The 15,997-nt window shown below is 36.7% G+C and overlaps 1 protein-coding gene across 9 annotated transcripts in view; it reads right to left on the reverse strand.

Annotated features, from left to right (window-relative positions):
* Positions 1-15,997, reverse strand: part of ZMYM4 (zinc finger MYM-type containing 4) — a 114,322-nt gene that overhangs the window by 4,768 nt on the left and 93,557 nt on the right. For all 9 annotated transcript variants that reach the window (XM_079776333.1, XM_079776339.1, XM_079776340.1 and 6 more), the window contains 7 exons: positions 15,403-15,582; positions 14,914-15,008; positions 10,847-11,018; positions 10,563-10,658; positions 9,600-9,751; positions 3,078-3,189; positions 896-1,144 (listed from right to left, as the gene is read on the reverse strand). In XM_079776333.1, the coding sequence (XP_079632459.1) occupies positions 896-1,144; positions 3,078-3,189; positions 9,600-9,751; positions 10,563-10,658; positions 10,847-11,018; positions 14,914-15,008; positions 15,403-15,582 (1,056 nt within the window). The remainder of the gene's footprint in view (positions 1-895; positions 1,145-3,077; positions 3,190-9,599; positions 9,752-10,562; positions 10,659-10,846; positions 11,019-14,913; positions 15,009-15,402; positions 15,583-15,997) is intronic.

Below are 15,997 nucleotides of genomic sequence, written 5' to 3' on the forward strand. Positions count from 1 at the left end.
ACATTCAAAATATATATTTCACTCTTTTTAAAATATATATATTTTATTGATTTTTTTTATAGACAGGAAGGGAGAGGGATAGAGAGTTAGAAACATCGATGAGAGACAAAAATCAATCAGCCGCCTCCTGCACACCCTCCACTGGGGATGTGCCCGCAACCAAGGTACATGCCCTTGACCGGAATCGAACCTGGGACCCTTGAGTCCGCAGGCCGACTATCTACTGAGCCAAACCGGTGAGGGCTACATATTTCACTCTTATCCCAAGAAAGTAACAACTGGATTTTTGGAATTTTAGAACTTAAAACTTTGGTAAAAATCAATAAATTTAATTTCCAGTTTCATAATAATAATATTGATTTTTAAAATCTTTAAGACAAACTATTATTTAATAGACTACTACTGGAATGAAAAACCATAACCCTTCTAATAAAATTGTCATCGCTGCTATTATTCTACTATGTATAAAAGCAGTAGACTCTAGGCCAGCTTTTAAGTTTCTTCAAAACTTGACCTCTTATTGTCAACTAAAAAGAGGTGCTCTGGTCAAAAAAAGACTTAGAAACAGGAAATTTAAAAGTTAAACAGATTCCTTTAACTAGTAATTGACCCATTTGTTGCCCCTAAATCAGTGATTCTCAACTTAGCTATATATTTAAATTCCCCGGGAGGTTTTAAAATAAGGATTATTTGGGCTCTACCAATGCTATCAGAATTTCTAACTTAAAGGCCAATGAAAGTAAGCGATTCCTCTTATTTTGAGAAAAAGCCTTGAACCTAGCCGTGACATAAAGTATTTAAATGTTAAACAAAAGCTACACAATTACCCCTCTGCAATGAGTTTCTATTTGAATACTGAGACTTCAATAGAAATCTTCCAAACTCCACCACACACCTGGTTCTGACTCTGGCTTCTGTAAAGGTGGGAAGAATCTCAGATATGTCATCTTGGTACTGTACTTCAAAATTCTGGTCCGTCTCATCACATGGGCAAAGGAAAGCTTCAAGTGCTCAGCAACATTCTTTAGTTGAAAGTATTTGGTATTGAAGAAAAGAAGGGTGTTCAAGAGGACAATTGGTGAATAAGCGCCCAGCTGTTTGCACTCCCACAAATGTTCTTCTTCAATGCGAGAGAACATGTAACCTGGACCGAAGAAGGGTTGGGGGGATGGGGGAGAAACAGCATTGAGCTCCTGATAAATAAGACTAGTTTCTCAAATTCTCAGACAAGATATGGGGGCGGGGGGAGGGGGACTGATCGTTCCTCTCCTTCCCCCTCTTCCTTATACAGAAAAACAGAGAAGGCACTACAAGGAAAAGGTCAGATGATGGCACACTGAGCATTCTCCTGAAACAGCTTTAATCCACTGCTGTTGTAGAGCAGGAGCTAGCAAACTTTTTCTGTAAAGAGCCAGATGGTAAATATTTTAAGCATTTTGGGCCATATAGGCTCTGAACAACTTTGTTGTTGTAGAAGGTAAGGAACTGCAGACAAAACATAAACAAATAGATATGGCTGTAATATACCAAAAAGTTTATTTATAGACACAAATTTGAGTTTCATATAATTTTCACATGCCTCACAATATTATTATTCCTTAGAGTCCCCTGCCCAAAACCATTTAAAATGTAAAAACCATTTTTAGCTGATGGACCACATCCAGAAACAGGCAGCAGGCCAGATCTGGCCCATGGGCCACAGATTGCAGACCCCTGTTCCAGTTCAATACGCTTCCTGTTAACTGGTTCAATTTTATTTAGTAGGTAAGATTATAAGAGGGCAGATAGTGCCCCTCCTTCTTCCCATGCCCTCTTATTTTACTCTTGATTTTAGCCAAAAGGCCAAGAAGTGATCCTCCTCTTATTTTAAATTTATATTGAGTGGTAAAGTTATGATGACTAATTTGAGATTTTTCTTGAAAAGCAGAGGTCTTGCAGAATGACTAAAATAAGTATACCTTTAAAGGCACCTTCCCCAGGATACCCCTGAAGTGTAGGCCTTTCCTCATGTTCTCTACCCAACCTCTCTGTTGCTGATTCTACATTCTATTTTTAGAAGACTATCCACAAACATGAATTATTACTTCCATATATCTATGTCCTTAAGCCTCCTCTTTGAATGCTAAATGCATCAAACCACGATGCTGCTCTTCAAAGGCGCTCTGTAGCCCAACAGAAAGGGAGACAAATTCCAGAGCATCACATTCAACTCTCCATTCCCAGTCGAGGAGCCTAAGACCAGGCATGAATTAGGGGTTTGTCCCATGACCTATGGTCAAAGACAATTTGAAGATCAAGATTTAAGTCTCAATAACCAGTTCAGGGTACTTTATAAACAATTAAAGAAGGCCCACTGCTAACAGGTAGAGTCTGAAAGTAGAATATGTGGCAGTTACTACTACAGCATGCAACAATACCAGCATTACCAGAACAAAAACAGTTTCTACAACTATAAATGGAACTTTCAGTAATTTTTTAAAAATTTTCAACAGTTAGTATGTATACACACACAGTTTGGAAGCTATAGTTTTACTAAAATCCTATATAATAAAAAGCTAATACGCAAATCAACTGAACAACAGAACAACCGGTCACTATGACGTGCACGGACCACCAGGGGGCAGATGCTCAATGCAGGAGCTGCCCCCTGGTGGTCAGTGTGCTTCCACAGGGGGAGCACCACTCAGCCAGAAGCTGAGCTCATGGCTGGCAAGTGCAGCGGCAGTGGCAGGAGCCTCTCTCACTTCCATGACAGCACTAAGGATGTCCGACTGACGGCTTAGACCTACTGACTGAGCGGGCCTAAGCCAGCAGTTGGACATCCCCCAAGGGCTCCTGGACTGCGAGAGGGTGCAGGCTTGGCTGGGGGACCCCCCCCCAAGTGCACAAATTTCGTGCACTGGGCCTCTAGTAATCAATAATAAACCCAAGACTTTCTCCTCAGGAGTTCAAATACATTACAAATCAGGACAGAAATAGAAAATGAACAATTTATAAAAAGATAATCTTACAACTTAAGCAATTTAAGAAAGTGTATCATGAAAAAAAAAAATCAAAATAAAAATTAATCATCTTACCATTAGGAAGTATTGTAGGTTCCCATATTTTCAAGAGTTTGGTAAGTTCAATCATAAATCTGGAATAGGGCTCTGTAAAAATGTTATCTATTCTACCATTTTCAAACAGGTACTACAAGAGAAAAAAAGTGGAAACACTTGTTGATACAAAGAAAAGACTTTTTTAAACATTATTTTAAGTAAAACATGTTATTAACCAATGTCACCCCAATAAAATTTTTTAATATAAACATTTTTTTAAAATTATTTTAAAGAACATAGGTTACCCTTTATCTTTACCTTTACAAAATTATAAACCATTTTAAAGATACATGTTAAAATACCAGGATCCCTTGCCGAAACCGGTTTGGCTCAGTGGATAGAGCGTAGGTCTGCAGACTAAAGGGTCCCAGGTTCGATTCCGGTCAAGGGCATGTACATTGGTTGTGGGCACATCCCCGGTGGGGGGTGTGCAGGAGGCAGCTGGTCGATGTTTCTCTCTCATTGATGTTTCTAGCTCTCTATCCCTCTCCCTTCCTCTCTGTAAAAAATCAATAAAATATATTAAAAATAAAATAAAATAAAATACCAGGATCCCAGCTAAAGGCCCCTTTCACACGGACTGACATCTTCTCGAACACTGAGCTCGCAAGGTAAAGTTTTCTATTTGCTTTGTAAGAAACGGAGCATACAGAAAAATTCTAATAAGTACCTTTACTCAGTTAATGAAATTGATGTATTAAAAACTGGTCCTAATTTGTATTTCCCAAATCATTTTTCTAACTCATGGTAGGATCTACAGGTGTGCTCTCAGAAGTTTTTGTTTGTCAGCCTAGCTACAAGATCACTTCCTGAAATAATACAGTTAGCTAGTGTCAGGTGACCTGAGGATGCCCAAATTCAAAAACTATTTATTTGGAGCCTTCTAATCACAGTTCTCAACTGTTTGCTCCACAACAATAGCCTTCAAAAAGTTCAAGTCTAAATGTAGGATGTAAAACTGCTAATTATAACCATCAAGAACCATATCACAGGATGGGAAACAAGCAACAGCTTGGGTAAAGTATTGTTAAAAAAACATTTTGAGGGTGCAGATCAGATCAGATAAAATCACTGAGGGGAATAAATGTGCATTCACAGAGTAACACAAGGTAGCATTTAATTATATACTAAAATTTTTTTTGTGTTTTAAGATTTGGTATTTTAAATTTATTTGAAAAGATGCTTGATATTATTAGTCATTAGGGAAATGCAAATCAAAACCATAATAAGATACCACCTCATCCTACCAGATGGCTATTTAGAAAACAAACAAACAAAAATTAGGTGTTGGCAAGGAAGTAGAGATAATGGAGCTCTTATACACTGCCGTTGGGAACATACAATGGTGCAGCCATTGTGGAAAATGGTTTGGTAGTTTCTGAACAAGCTAATCAGAGTTACCATATGATCCTGCAACACCACTCCTAGGTATATACCCCAAAGATTCGAAAACAGATGTTCAAACAAAAACTTGTACATAAATATTCATAGCAACACTCACTATTCATAATAACCAAAAGGTGGAAACAACTCAAAGGTCCATCAACAGATGAATGGATAAGCAAAATGTGGTATATCCAACAATGGAATACTATTCAGCCATAAAAAAGGAATGAAATACTGATTCATGCTACAACACTGATAAGCCTTGAAAACACTATATTGAGTTAAAGAAGTCAGGCACAATTTTACTTATATTAAATACTCAGAATAGGCAAGTCCATGTAGAAAACAGATTTATGGTTGTCAGAGACAGGATGGAAGAGGTAATGAGGAGTAATTGCTTAATGGGTAGAGGGTTTCCATATACGGTGATCAAGTTATAGAACTAAATAGTGGTGATGGCTTCACATCATGAATGTACTTAATGCCACTGAATTATACATTTTTATGTTTTGTGTATTTTCCCGTAATATAAATATCATACTACACATATAGTTTGGCAAGTTACTTTCACTCCTTAAAATGTAAAACTCTTACAAGAGTTTTCCATGTCAATATCTCTAGAAGCAACTCATTCCTTTTTTTGTTGTTGTATAGTATTCAATAGTATAGACATATTGATTTAAACATCATTCTTTTGATGAACATCTAGGGGATTTCCATTTTTTGCTGTTATAAACAATGTTATAATGGAAATACTAGTATATGCATGTATATGCCTCTCTTTGGGAAGAAATAATAATCAATGGGTTTGCTAGACGGAAGAATCTGTATGACTTGGAGACTTAATAACCACTGTTAACTTGCGCTCTGAAAAGGGCCTCCACCACTGCACATATCTTCAGTAACACTTGTATTATCAAATTTCTCAATCTTCCACATTTTTTATCCGAGAGAAGAAAAAATTTCCCTGATTACAGTTAAACACCTTTTTATATTAGAGAAGCAGGCCAACATAGTGTTCATAACAACAGACCCTGAAGCGGAACTACCTGGGTTCACATCTGGCCCCACCATTTACTACTTTTGAGACCTTAGGCAAGTGCCTGGAGTAACAGTTCTTAAACTTCATAGGGCCACACTAACACTTAAGTGAATTAATATATGAAACTGACTTATATTAATACATAGCATGCATAGTACATGACTGTTAGGTGTTCGTAGTACATTCTGTCTATTAGCAATCTGTTGTTTTTCTTCTATTACTTGCCTATTTCTTTTGCAATTATCACCTTCCCAGCTAATATCAACAGTGGTGGTCCAGGTGTTAACATTATAGTTTTTTATGTATTTTCAAAATTCTTCACAATTAGCATGATTATTTTCATAATCAAAATGAAGAAGAGAAAGCATATTTGAGATGTCAACATAAGTACCCTTTTCGCATTTCTTACTGTTAAGGAAAGTTTATTTCTTGTCAAGACAAATAAAAGTTTCATAATATTTACTTCCTGTAACAATTATCTGACAATCTGTTAACTTATGGCCTTTTTTAAATAGTATTATTATATGAAGTCATTTATTAATATCAACAAATAAGAGTTGATAAACATACTAAAAAAAATTTCATAGCTTTAGTATTTGTCTCATAAATTAGAGTATTTCATATACAGCGTTAAGTATAGCTGAAGAGTAAAGAACTCAAATGTTTTTGACTGAAATCATGGCAATGATCATAATGTTCTGATTATATTCAAATTATTAGAATATTATTAACTGCCTCAAAACATGTTATTTCTTGACATATGCAGTGGTAAAATTACAAAATGTTCTTTAGATCCAAAATATAAATGTCAAGAGTACAGAAAGTGTGCTAAGAATCTTCACTATTTTTACCTAAGCAAAATGCATAAAGGACACATCCTCGGTGCTTAATAAACTTGGTTGAAGAATATATAAAAGTCCTCTCATAAGGTAATTTTAATCATTTACAGTGTAGAAACTGGGTTAAATTACAGTAACAGTGTCATTTTAATTCTGTGGAAAAATAAATGCTGCTTTCATGATTAACTACCCATCAAAATATTATTCATCAGAAATATATTGATATATATTGATATATTCATCAGAAATATATTGAATTTCAGATGTATTAAAGATGTCAATCTAAAAAAATATTTTAGACAAAAATTTATGAGAATTTTTTATTCAAGTAGGAAGACCATCCTAAGCAACAAGGAAAACCCAGAATCTATCAAGAGAAATTGAACTATGTAAAAAAGGAAAACTTCTTGAATGGCAAGACATAACATAAAAACCAAAAGACAAAAACACACTAGAAAATTTTATTTAAAATGCTTATATTTAAGTTACTATCCCCAATATAAAAGATTCTACAGAGAGAACAGAAAAATTCAAATGACCAACAATATAAAAAGACATTCTGATTTATAAAAGTTGGAAAAATTGGAGTCATTTTTTTAAAACTCAGAATAAATTTTAAAAAGAAGAATGGCAAAAAGGACTCAAGAGATGAGCACTCACACTGTTAATAAAAGTGTAAATGACAACCATTTGTACGGACAGAGCTAACTGTCTGAAAGCTAATCTGCCATCTTGACCTCTGGGTGAATCTGAACCCTTGACTTCCTCCCCTTTCCCAGTGTGAGCTCTGGAATATGCACACAAAGCTCTGAACAATCGATCACAGGATTTCCATTAGTTCTGCCTCTGGGGTGAGTCGCCCTCAATGTTATCTATCTAACTAGCTCTGGCACGTGATCCTTTGATCACCCAAGCATTCTCTGATTTAGGAGATATAAGCACATGGTCAGGGGGGGATAGAAGGCACAGGAGTCCACTTTGTCTTGCTGCCACCTAAGACTGAATTTCTGTAGGTAAGTTCCCTATTAAACTCTTTCAACCGACAAGGTGGACTTGTCTGCCTTGTTCTTTGGCCTTTTGGTTTCTTCAGTGTTTGAGGGACACTTTACATATATGACCCTTTCACAAAACACCATTCTGAAAAGTAATCTGAAAATATCTTAAAACTGGAGAAAATATATATATATATATGCTATAACCTAGAAACAAAAGCACCAATTCATTAGGTACACAAACAAAATATATTTTCTTTTCACAAACAAAAAATTTTTTTTTCAGAAACAAAATATTGACTGAAGCACTGTTTGTCAGAGTAAGAGGGAGGGGAATAATCTGAATATAAAAAAAAAAGAGAAAAGGCTGAATAACTGGCATATTCATACTTTGCAATATTATGCAAATTTCTTTTTTAAAGGAAAAAGTTCTATTTATACTCATCTGGAGAAATACACAGATTGAGAAAAGCAAACTGCAAAAAATGTGTATGGTATGGGTCCTATTTTGCAAAAAACTAAGCAAACAAAAATTATTAAATATGTATAGGTGAATAAAGGTACAGCACAGGAGAAGGTAGAGAAGGACACTTCTGCTGCAGCACTGTTACCTTGGGGAATGGGAATGGAGGGAGAGAAATTTTTCTTACAGTTACACTGAGCACACATTACTTACCTAATTAAAAAACAAAACATTGCCCTAGTCGGTTTGGCTCAGTGGATAGAGCATTCGGCCTGTGGACTGAAGGGTCCCGGGTTCAATTCCGGTCAAGGGCACATGCTGGGGTTGTGGGCTCAATCCCCAGTGTGGGGGTGTGCAGGAGGCAGCCATGAGGCAGCCAATCAATAGATCGATCAGTGATGTTTCTATCTCTCTCTCCCTCTCCCTACCTCTCCCTGAAATCAATAAAAATAAAATAAAAATAAAACTTTAAGAATGAATGCTTAAATAAAATGCCCCCAACCCCTATATAAGTGAAAGAAAATTTGGCAAAATAAGAAAAGAGAAAATCAATGACATCCAGAGTTCTACAACCCCCAGATGATAACCACTATAAACATTTTTGATGCATTGCATTTTGTTATGTGTTATTATGACTAGTTTTTAAACCACTACATGTCAATATACAGTGATATGCATAAAATGTGTACTCTGGTTCATTTCAATGCTTTAATATTAATATTTTTACATATTACTAGAAGTCACTTTAAACAATTTTTATTGGCTACATAATATACAACTTTATAAATATAATTTGCTTAACTATTACACTTCGATGGACACTGAAGTTACTTCTAATTTTGTGCAATGATGTCAGAGTATTAGCTTTGAAAGATTCCCAAAAGTGAACTACTTGCAAAAAGAGTATGAACAGCCCGGCCGGCGTGGCTCAGTGGTTGTGCATCAACCTATGAACCAGGAGGTCACGGTTCTATTCCTGGTCAGGGCACATGCCTAGGTTGTAGGCTCCATCCCTAATGTGCGGCGTGCAGGTGGCAGCTAATCAATGATTCTCTCTCATCATTGATAGTTCTATCTCTCTCTCCCTTCCTCTTTGAAATCAATAAAAATATATTTTTAAAAATAATATTAATATTTAATTATATTCCTGAAACATATGCTCAAAACTGCTTTCTAGAAAATATGTACTAATTCCCACCTGCTCTAAAGGTGAACTCGACTCACAGAACTTATATCAACGTTATAATTATTTTATTTTTGCTAATGTGATAGACAAATAATGGTGTAACTATTGTTTTAATTAGTATTTTTAAAAATGTAAATGAGACTATATGATTTATATAAATACACACATACATTTACCACAGTCTCCTTCGTCACTTCTTATGTGGATTGCTATTTTTGTTTTTTTTGTTCATTTAACAATAAAATGCACCATCCTCAATTTCTGTTATTCTACTAATACTCTCAAATCAGTATACAAAAGACATTATGATTAAGATTTTTTTAAATCAAGGTAAGTGCTTCATGAACAAGGGGGAATACTTTGTAAAGTGTTCTAACCATAATGCTGCACACCTGAAACTATTACAAAGTTAAATGTAAAATGTCATTGAAAAAAAATTTTTGTAAAAAAAAAAAAAGAGAGAGAAGAATAAGAAGAGATTATAGGGACAATACCAACCAATCAATATACACTAAAATTTTTCAACTTAATTCACAAGTCCTATCAGAATTATTAGAAATGTAACATTTTATAACAATTATTGAATTTGATACCTGCTGAATTCCAAGGCACAAGTATAAGATACTGTCTGGATCATATTTTTCACCATTTGGTCTCCGCACCTCTTGGATAAATTGGCATAAGCCCACACTCAACTCAGCAAAAGTGCATGACAGAATATCTTCCTTCAGCTTGATAGAGCGGACTGTAGGAAAGTAGAAGACATCTGAAATATTAACTTATAAGAAATATAATGCCTGGCTGGTATGGGTCAGTGGATGAGCATCGACCTATGAACCAGGAGGTCACAGTCCGATTCCCAGTTAAGGCACATGCCCGGGTTGTAGACTCGATCCCCAGTGTGGCGCGTGCAGGAGGCAGCCGATTGATGATTCTCTTTCATCACTGATGTTTTTCTCTCTCTCACCTTTTCTCTCTCTGAGATTAATAAAAAATTACTAAACAACAAAAGGAAATATAGTACCATTTATTTGATTCATTGAATAAACAATGACTATTGTGCCCCAGGTGCTATGGTGTACATTGGTGAATACATGGGTTACAGACAGATCCTGATCTCAAGGTTTTTTTAGTTAAAGAAATAAATACAATCCAGTATATATGGTGTAACAGGTGCTATGATAAGATGTTTATTTAAATGGGATTCTATGAAAATAAATGAAGGAAATCTAATAAACAAGAAGGGTCAGGTCAGATTCTGGAGAATGTGACACTAATGCTAAACTTTGAAAGGTGAAGAAGAGTTAAACAGGTAAATAAAGAATCTGAGCTACTTGTAAAGTTTAAGAAAAAGAAACAAAATCCCTTATATTAACATAATAAACTCATGATCGAAAGATACAATTTTACCTTTATAACAAACGTTTAAAATTGGGAGTAGTACATCAAATTTTTTTTAACAATAAGACTTCAATTTCTAAATAATTTTAAATATTCCATTTATAATCTGAAATTGACAATGATATTACAAATGACCACAACAAAATGAGTTTTACCTCTACAGCCTGGCTCTGAGGAGTCTTGGGAGAGTGCATGGTCTTGAGCACTTCCTAAGGGGTCAGAACATGGGCTAGACGAGGCATGTTCAATTCCTGAAGGGAAAATAAATAAATAAATGAGAAGTTTAAATAAAAATGGGGAAAAATTAAGTAAAGCCAAAACTAGAGTTTTATGGGATTTTTGACCTAGTATTTATCCCTTTAGAGTAGATTCATTAATTAACTTATTTATATTCCATTTATCCCCTAAGTCAAAACACAAATTCATGCTGTGTATTTACCGCCACATTTCAGATCCCCCTGCTCTTCCTTGGCATTTTTCCACTGAACCCAGTTCTTCCAGGCATTTACCCCATACATGTATTTCAGTGTCATCCCAGACACTGAGCACCCTTGAAAGGCTCCTTGAATAAGACTCCTGGGCTCCACAGGTACTATAGACTTCTTTCGTCCCTGTCAGAATTCCAAAAATACAGAATATAAAATTTAGTCTTGAATCTTTAAGAATCGGCGTTCTCAAAGCTAGAAAGGGCATATATTTACAGAATATGGAAGTTAGTGTTAGATCTGAAAGATTCAGAGTTCTTAGAGCTGAAACGACATTTGGAGAGAAAAAAAGAAAGTTGAAATATAGAAGACCGTATGTGATTATTACTAGCATTTGAATATTTACCATGGTCCAGTACCTGGACCTACCAATGAGGTAGAATAGCATTTACTATCAGGTCTGTTTAATGAACATATGAACAGAACATATTCTGGGTATAAAAAAGCCTCAATAAGTTCTCTAACTATAATGTAATTAAACTAGAAACAATAATGGAACGATGCTAAGAAAATACTCAAAAACTGGAAATTAAACAGCACATTTATTAATACCTCATGGGTCAAAGAAGAAACCACCAATGCAATTAAAAAATATTTTGAACATAAGTGAAAATGTAAACAAAATATATCAAAATGTTTGTGATGATGCTAAAACAGTGGTTACAGGGACAGTTATAGTATTAAGATGACTTATGAGAAATGTAAAAAGTCTAAAACCAATAGTCTATCTTAAGAAACTAGAAAAAGAAGAACACATTGAAACACAAAGGAAAAGAAGAACATAATAAAAACACGAGCAAAAATCATTTTAAAAAAGGATAGAGAAAAATGAATAAAACTAAAATCAGGTTTTTTATAAGATAAAAAAATTGATAAACATCTAGCTAGAATTATTTTTAAAAAGAGCAAACACAAATTACTAATATGTAATCCAACAGACATAAAAAGGATAGTAAACAAATATCGTGAGCATTGTCATTCCAATAAATTTGACATCTTAGATAAAAGAAAAACACAAATTTTTTGGAAGACACAAACTGACAAAGCTTGCTCTAGAAGAAATACATAACCTAAATAGCCATAGAAATTGAATTAATAGCTTAAAACCTTCCTACAAAAAAATCCAGAGCAGGCCTCACTGCTGAAATCTGCCCAACAGTTAAAGTACTACTCAGAAATAAAAAAGAATAAACTGCTGATACATGAGACACATGGATGAATCTCAAAAACATTATGCTAGCCCTGGCCAGTTTGGCTCAGTAGTTAGAACATCAACTGCCCACCAAAGGGTCGCAGGTTCTATGTCTAACTGGGTTACAGACTGGATCCCCAGCCCTGGACAGGGCTCATGCAGGAGACAATCAATCAATATGCCTCTTGCTCTCTCTCTAACTCTCCCTCCCTTCTTGCTTCCACGCTCTCTAAAAAACAAACAAAAACAAATACATTATGCTAAATGAAGGAAGCCAGACACAGAACACTACAAACGACATGATTCATGTATATGAAATTTTAGGAAAGGCAAAGCAGTACCATTTCAGGCAGACCTGCAAAGCAAACTGGTGGTTTCCAAGAGTTGGAGATAAAGACAAGATTGCAAAAGATCACAAGGGAACCTTTGGGACTGTGTAAGTGTTATGATTATGATGGTAATCTATACTGCATACATTCAAAGCCCATCAAATTGTAGACGTAAAATTTTAAATGTAATTATAACTCAATAGAGCTAAAAAGAAATACAGCTATTATTCTTTTAATTTTGGTATGGAAAAGTCCATGTGGACGTCACTATTACACTATACTAGTGTCCTGGTGCACAGATTCGTACACATGGAAAGAAAATTAATTAGAAGAAATATTTTAATATTGCTATTCGCCCTTTCTCTATAATAGAAGTGTCAAGCAAATTCACGATCGACAATGACAGATCAAAACACACACACATGCGATTGGCGCCAGCAAGAGTATCGCACATGTCTGAGTCAACTTAGCCTTCTATAGATATAGAATAAATTTAGACCTGCTTTCTGATTTAGCTAAACTTTTTCCAGCCCAGTGAAGCAACCCAACTTCTCTTTCAGGTAATTGTCAGCAACACAGCAGTAAATATCAACATGAAGCAGATTATTATTATAGATCACACAGGGAGAACAAAGGGTAAAATATTTAACTGCAGCAATATTTGACTGTATTCTGTGCAGTGAGAAAACCTAAAGTCATTTTCAAGATCCACCATTTCTTCTTTTCAGTCAGGACAAGTTTCTAAGCTTCCTAAATATCTGTTTTCTGGCTAATGAAAATAGGATCCTACTGAGTCTTCTATCTATCTACTCCAGGACTTCTGTGAGGATCAAATGAGATGAGGCACGTGAAAATGCTTCACAAACATTTGATTAAACTGTAAAGTGTTTGGCTACAAGTTGGGTTCCTGGGCTGAAGAAACTGCAAGGAGGCTAGTCACTAGGGAGAGGAAGCCGGTGTTGCTACATGACGTCATTACCCAGCGCACACAGCAACTGGGCTGTGGACCGCATTTTGCGCCATGGGGTCTTGGCAGTATTGGCTGCGATTTGGCAGGGTGTTACTCCAGGGTGGTGGCGGGGCCTGTATCCCACTTGGGGAAAGGCGAGTGTTGGTTTGTCAGGGCCAGGTCCATGGTGCTGCTTATTTTTAAACTAGAGGCCCAGGGCACAGATTCGTGCACCGGTGGGGTCCCTTGGCCTGGACTGCGCCCTCTTGCAATCCGGGACCCCTTGGGGGATGTCGGTCTGCTGGTTTCAACCCGATCCCTGCAGGCCAGGCCGAGGACCCCACCAGTGCACGAATCCATGCACCAGGCCTCTGTTATGCATATAAGAACTTTGGTTAATCTCTTCTCACCCTCCCCTCTCCCCTCTGAGATTCATCATTCTGTTCCATGTTTCCATGCCTGTGTGTTGATTGTCTGTCCCCTGGTCATCAGGGCGCGTCATAGCTACCGGTCAAACAGTCACTTAGGCTTTGATACTAGTACTAGAGGACCGGGGCATGAAAAATCATGCATTGGATGGGGGTTCCCTCAGCCCGGCCTGCCCCCTCTCAAAGTCCAGGAGTCCTCAGGGGCGGGAGGTGACCCGGTGATTAGGGAAAGGCGATGCCCCCATCAGACCTCTGCTGCTGCCACTGCCGGCAGCACAAACCTCGGCTGGCCCTGGTTACCTAAGCCTCGGGCAGCCCTGGGCGGCTGGGCAGCCGCCATCCAAGGCTTGCCTGCACCTCAGGCATCAGCTGGGCAGCCGATATCTGAGGCTTGCCTGCATCTCGGGCCGGCCCTAAGCGGCTAGGCAGCCAACATCCAAGGCTTGCCTGTGCCTCGGGCCAACCCTGGGCAGCTGGGGTGCTGAGGGCGGCTACGGCCACACCATGCACCTGCTGCCCGCCCCGGTTGGGCTGAATGGACTGGTAGACTCCAGCGGGGCTGAGGGGACTGGGCACTGGCATCTTTGCGATGGTGTGACAGTCAATTTGCATATTCCCTCTTTATTAGATAGGATATATATATATGACCAGTGCACGTGATGGCAGCTCCTGCGTTGAGTGTCTGCCCCCTGGTGGTCAGTGTGTATCATAGCTACTGGTCAGACAGACGGACACTTAGCCTTTTATATATATAGATTATATAAACTAGTGAGCCTTACTATAGTATTTTTAAAAAGCTAAATTTAGATTTTAAAAAATAAAAATTTTATAACAAAGATTATAAAAAGCTTTTTAAAGTAAACAAAACAAAGCAGAAAACCTCAATTATAAAAGCAAAATTTAAAAGATCCCTGCTGAAAGAAATGTAAAATATAAGATAATGGTTGACTTTAAGAAACAAACACACACACACACACACACACACACACACACACACCCCATGAGGTTGTAAAACAAAGTATGGAAGTTCCTGATCCTGGCAATACAGAGTTTTGTAAACTACTGGAATTAATCAAGACTTACAGAATAAAGGAACAAAAAGAAAAGTTAATCTACTGCTTACTCTTCGTCTGGGCTGGGGGAAGCCATCTCTGTGTCGTCGTCTTGTTCGGGAACGTGCCTGGATTCCCTGCCCTTTATTCAATGGGTCAAAGGATTCTATAAGAATCAGCAGAAAGCATAATGTGAGACAAATGACTCACAAACTTAAAGACTAAGACTGAGAAAGAAAACAGCAGATAATAATCACTATATTCATTATTTTATTTGTGATAACATAAAAATTTTACATATATACTTAAGAGAAATAAAGGATATTGAATTTAAAGTAGGAGTTCATAAACAATCAAGAAAACCACCTTTATGGTTACTGTGGGAAAGCTTAACATCTTATAAGAACAACATGGTACAAATTAACACCTTCAAAGGCAATAACCATGTATGCCCTAGATTATTATTATTATACATTATAATTGCTTCATAATGTCAATTTGGAGTTGTACCAATCTTCTAAAATAAAAGACTTTCAGCGGACAAGCTACATTCCACAAACCTGATGGAAAGTCTGCTTCCAGATCCTGTTCAGTTTCCCCTTTTGAGAACTGCTTCAATTCTGAATCAGCCTCTTGCACAGCATTTGACTTTAAGGCATAATGATTCAACTCTTCCTCCCAGCTATGTGGAGTAGATACTGCCTCTGATTCAAGATCACCACTGTATGTGCTTCCTTGGTCTGAGATAGATAGAAAACACAGCCTCAAAATAAGATAGACTGTTAACACAGCCAGAAATCTTCCTGAAACCCCTAAATACCAAAAACAGATATGGTTGAGGAACAATTACCCAGGTACACTAAACAATGAAGTAACTTATTTACCAGTCTCACAGAACTGGATTCGTATTCTTGGTATACAGTTTAAATTATTATCTCAATCTTTAAAATCAATATTTGAGGAGGGAAAACAAAACAATATTTGAGGTAGCTTTTATTATTCTCATTACAAATTAGCATACAATCATAGACATCCAGTACCACTAAAATAGCAAAAATTTCAAATATTTAATGTAAGGATGCTAATACTTCATGGGTTTATATTACTAACAGGACAGTACATAATTCTAAGATCCAAAATATATTTATAATTACA

This window comes from Cnephaeus nilssonii (genome assembly GCF_951640355.1).
Source record: "Cnephaeus nilssonii genome assembly, chromosome: 7".
Lineage (NCBI taxonomy): Eukaryota > Metazoa > Chordata > Mammalia > Chiroptera > Vespertilionidae > Cnephaeus > Cnephaeus nilssonii.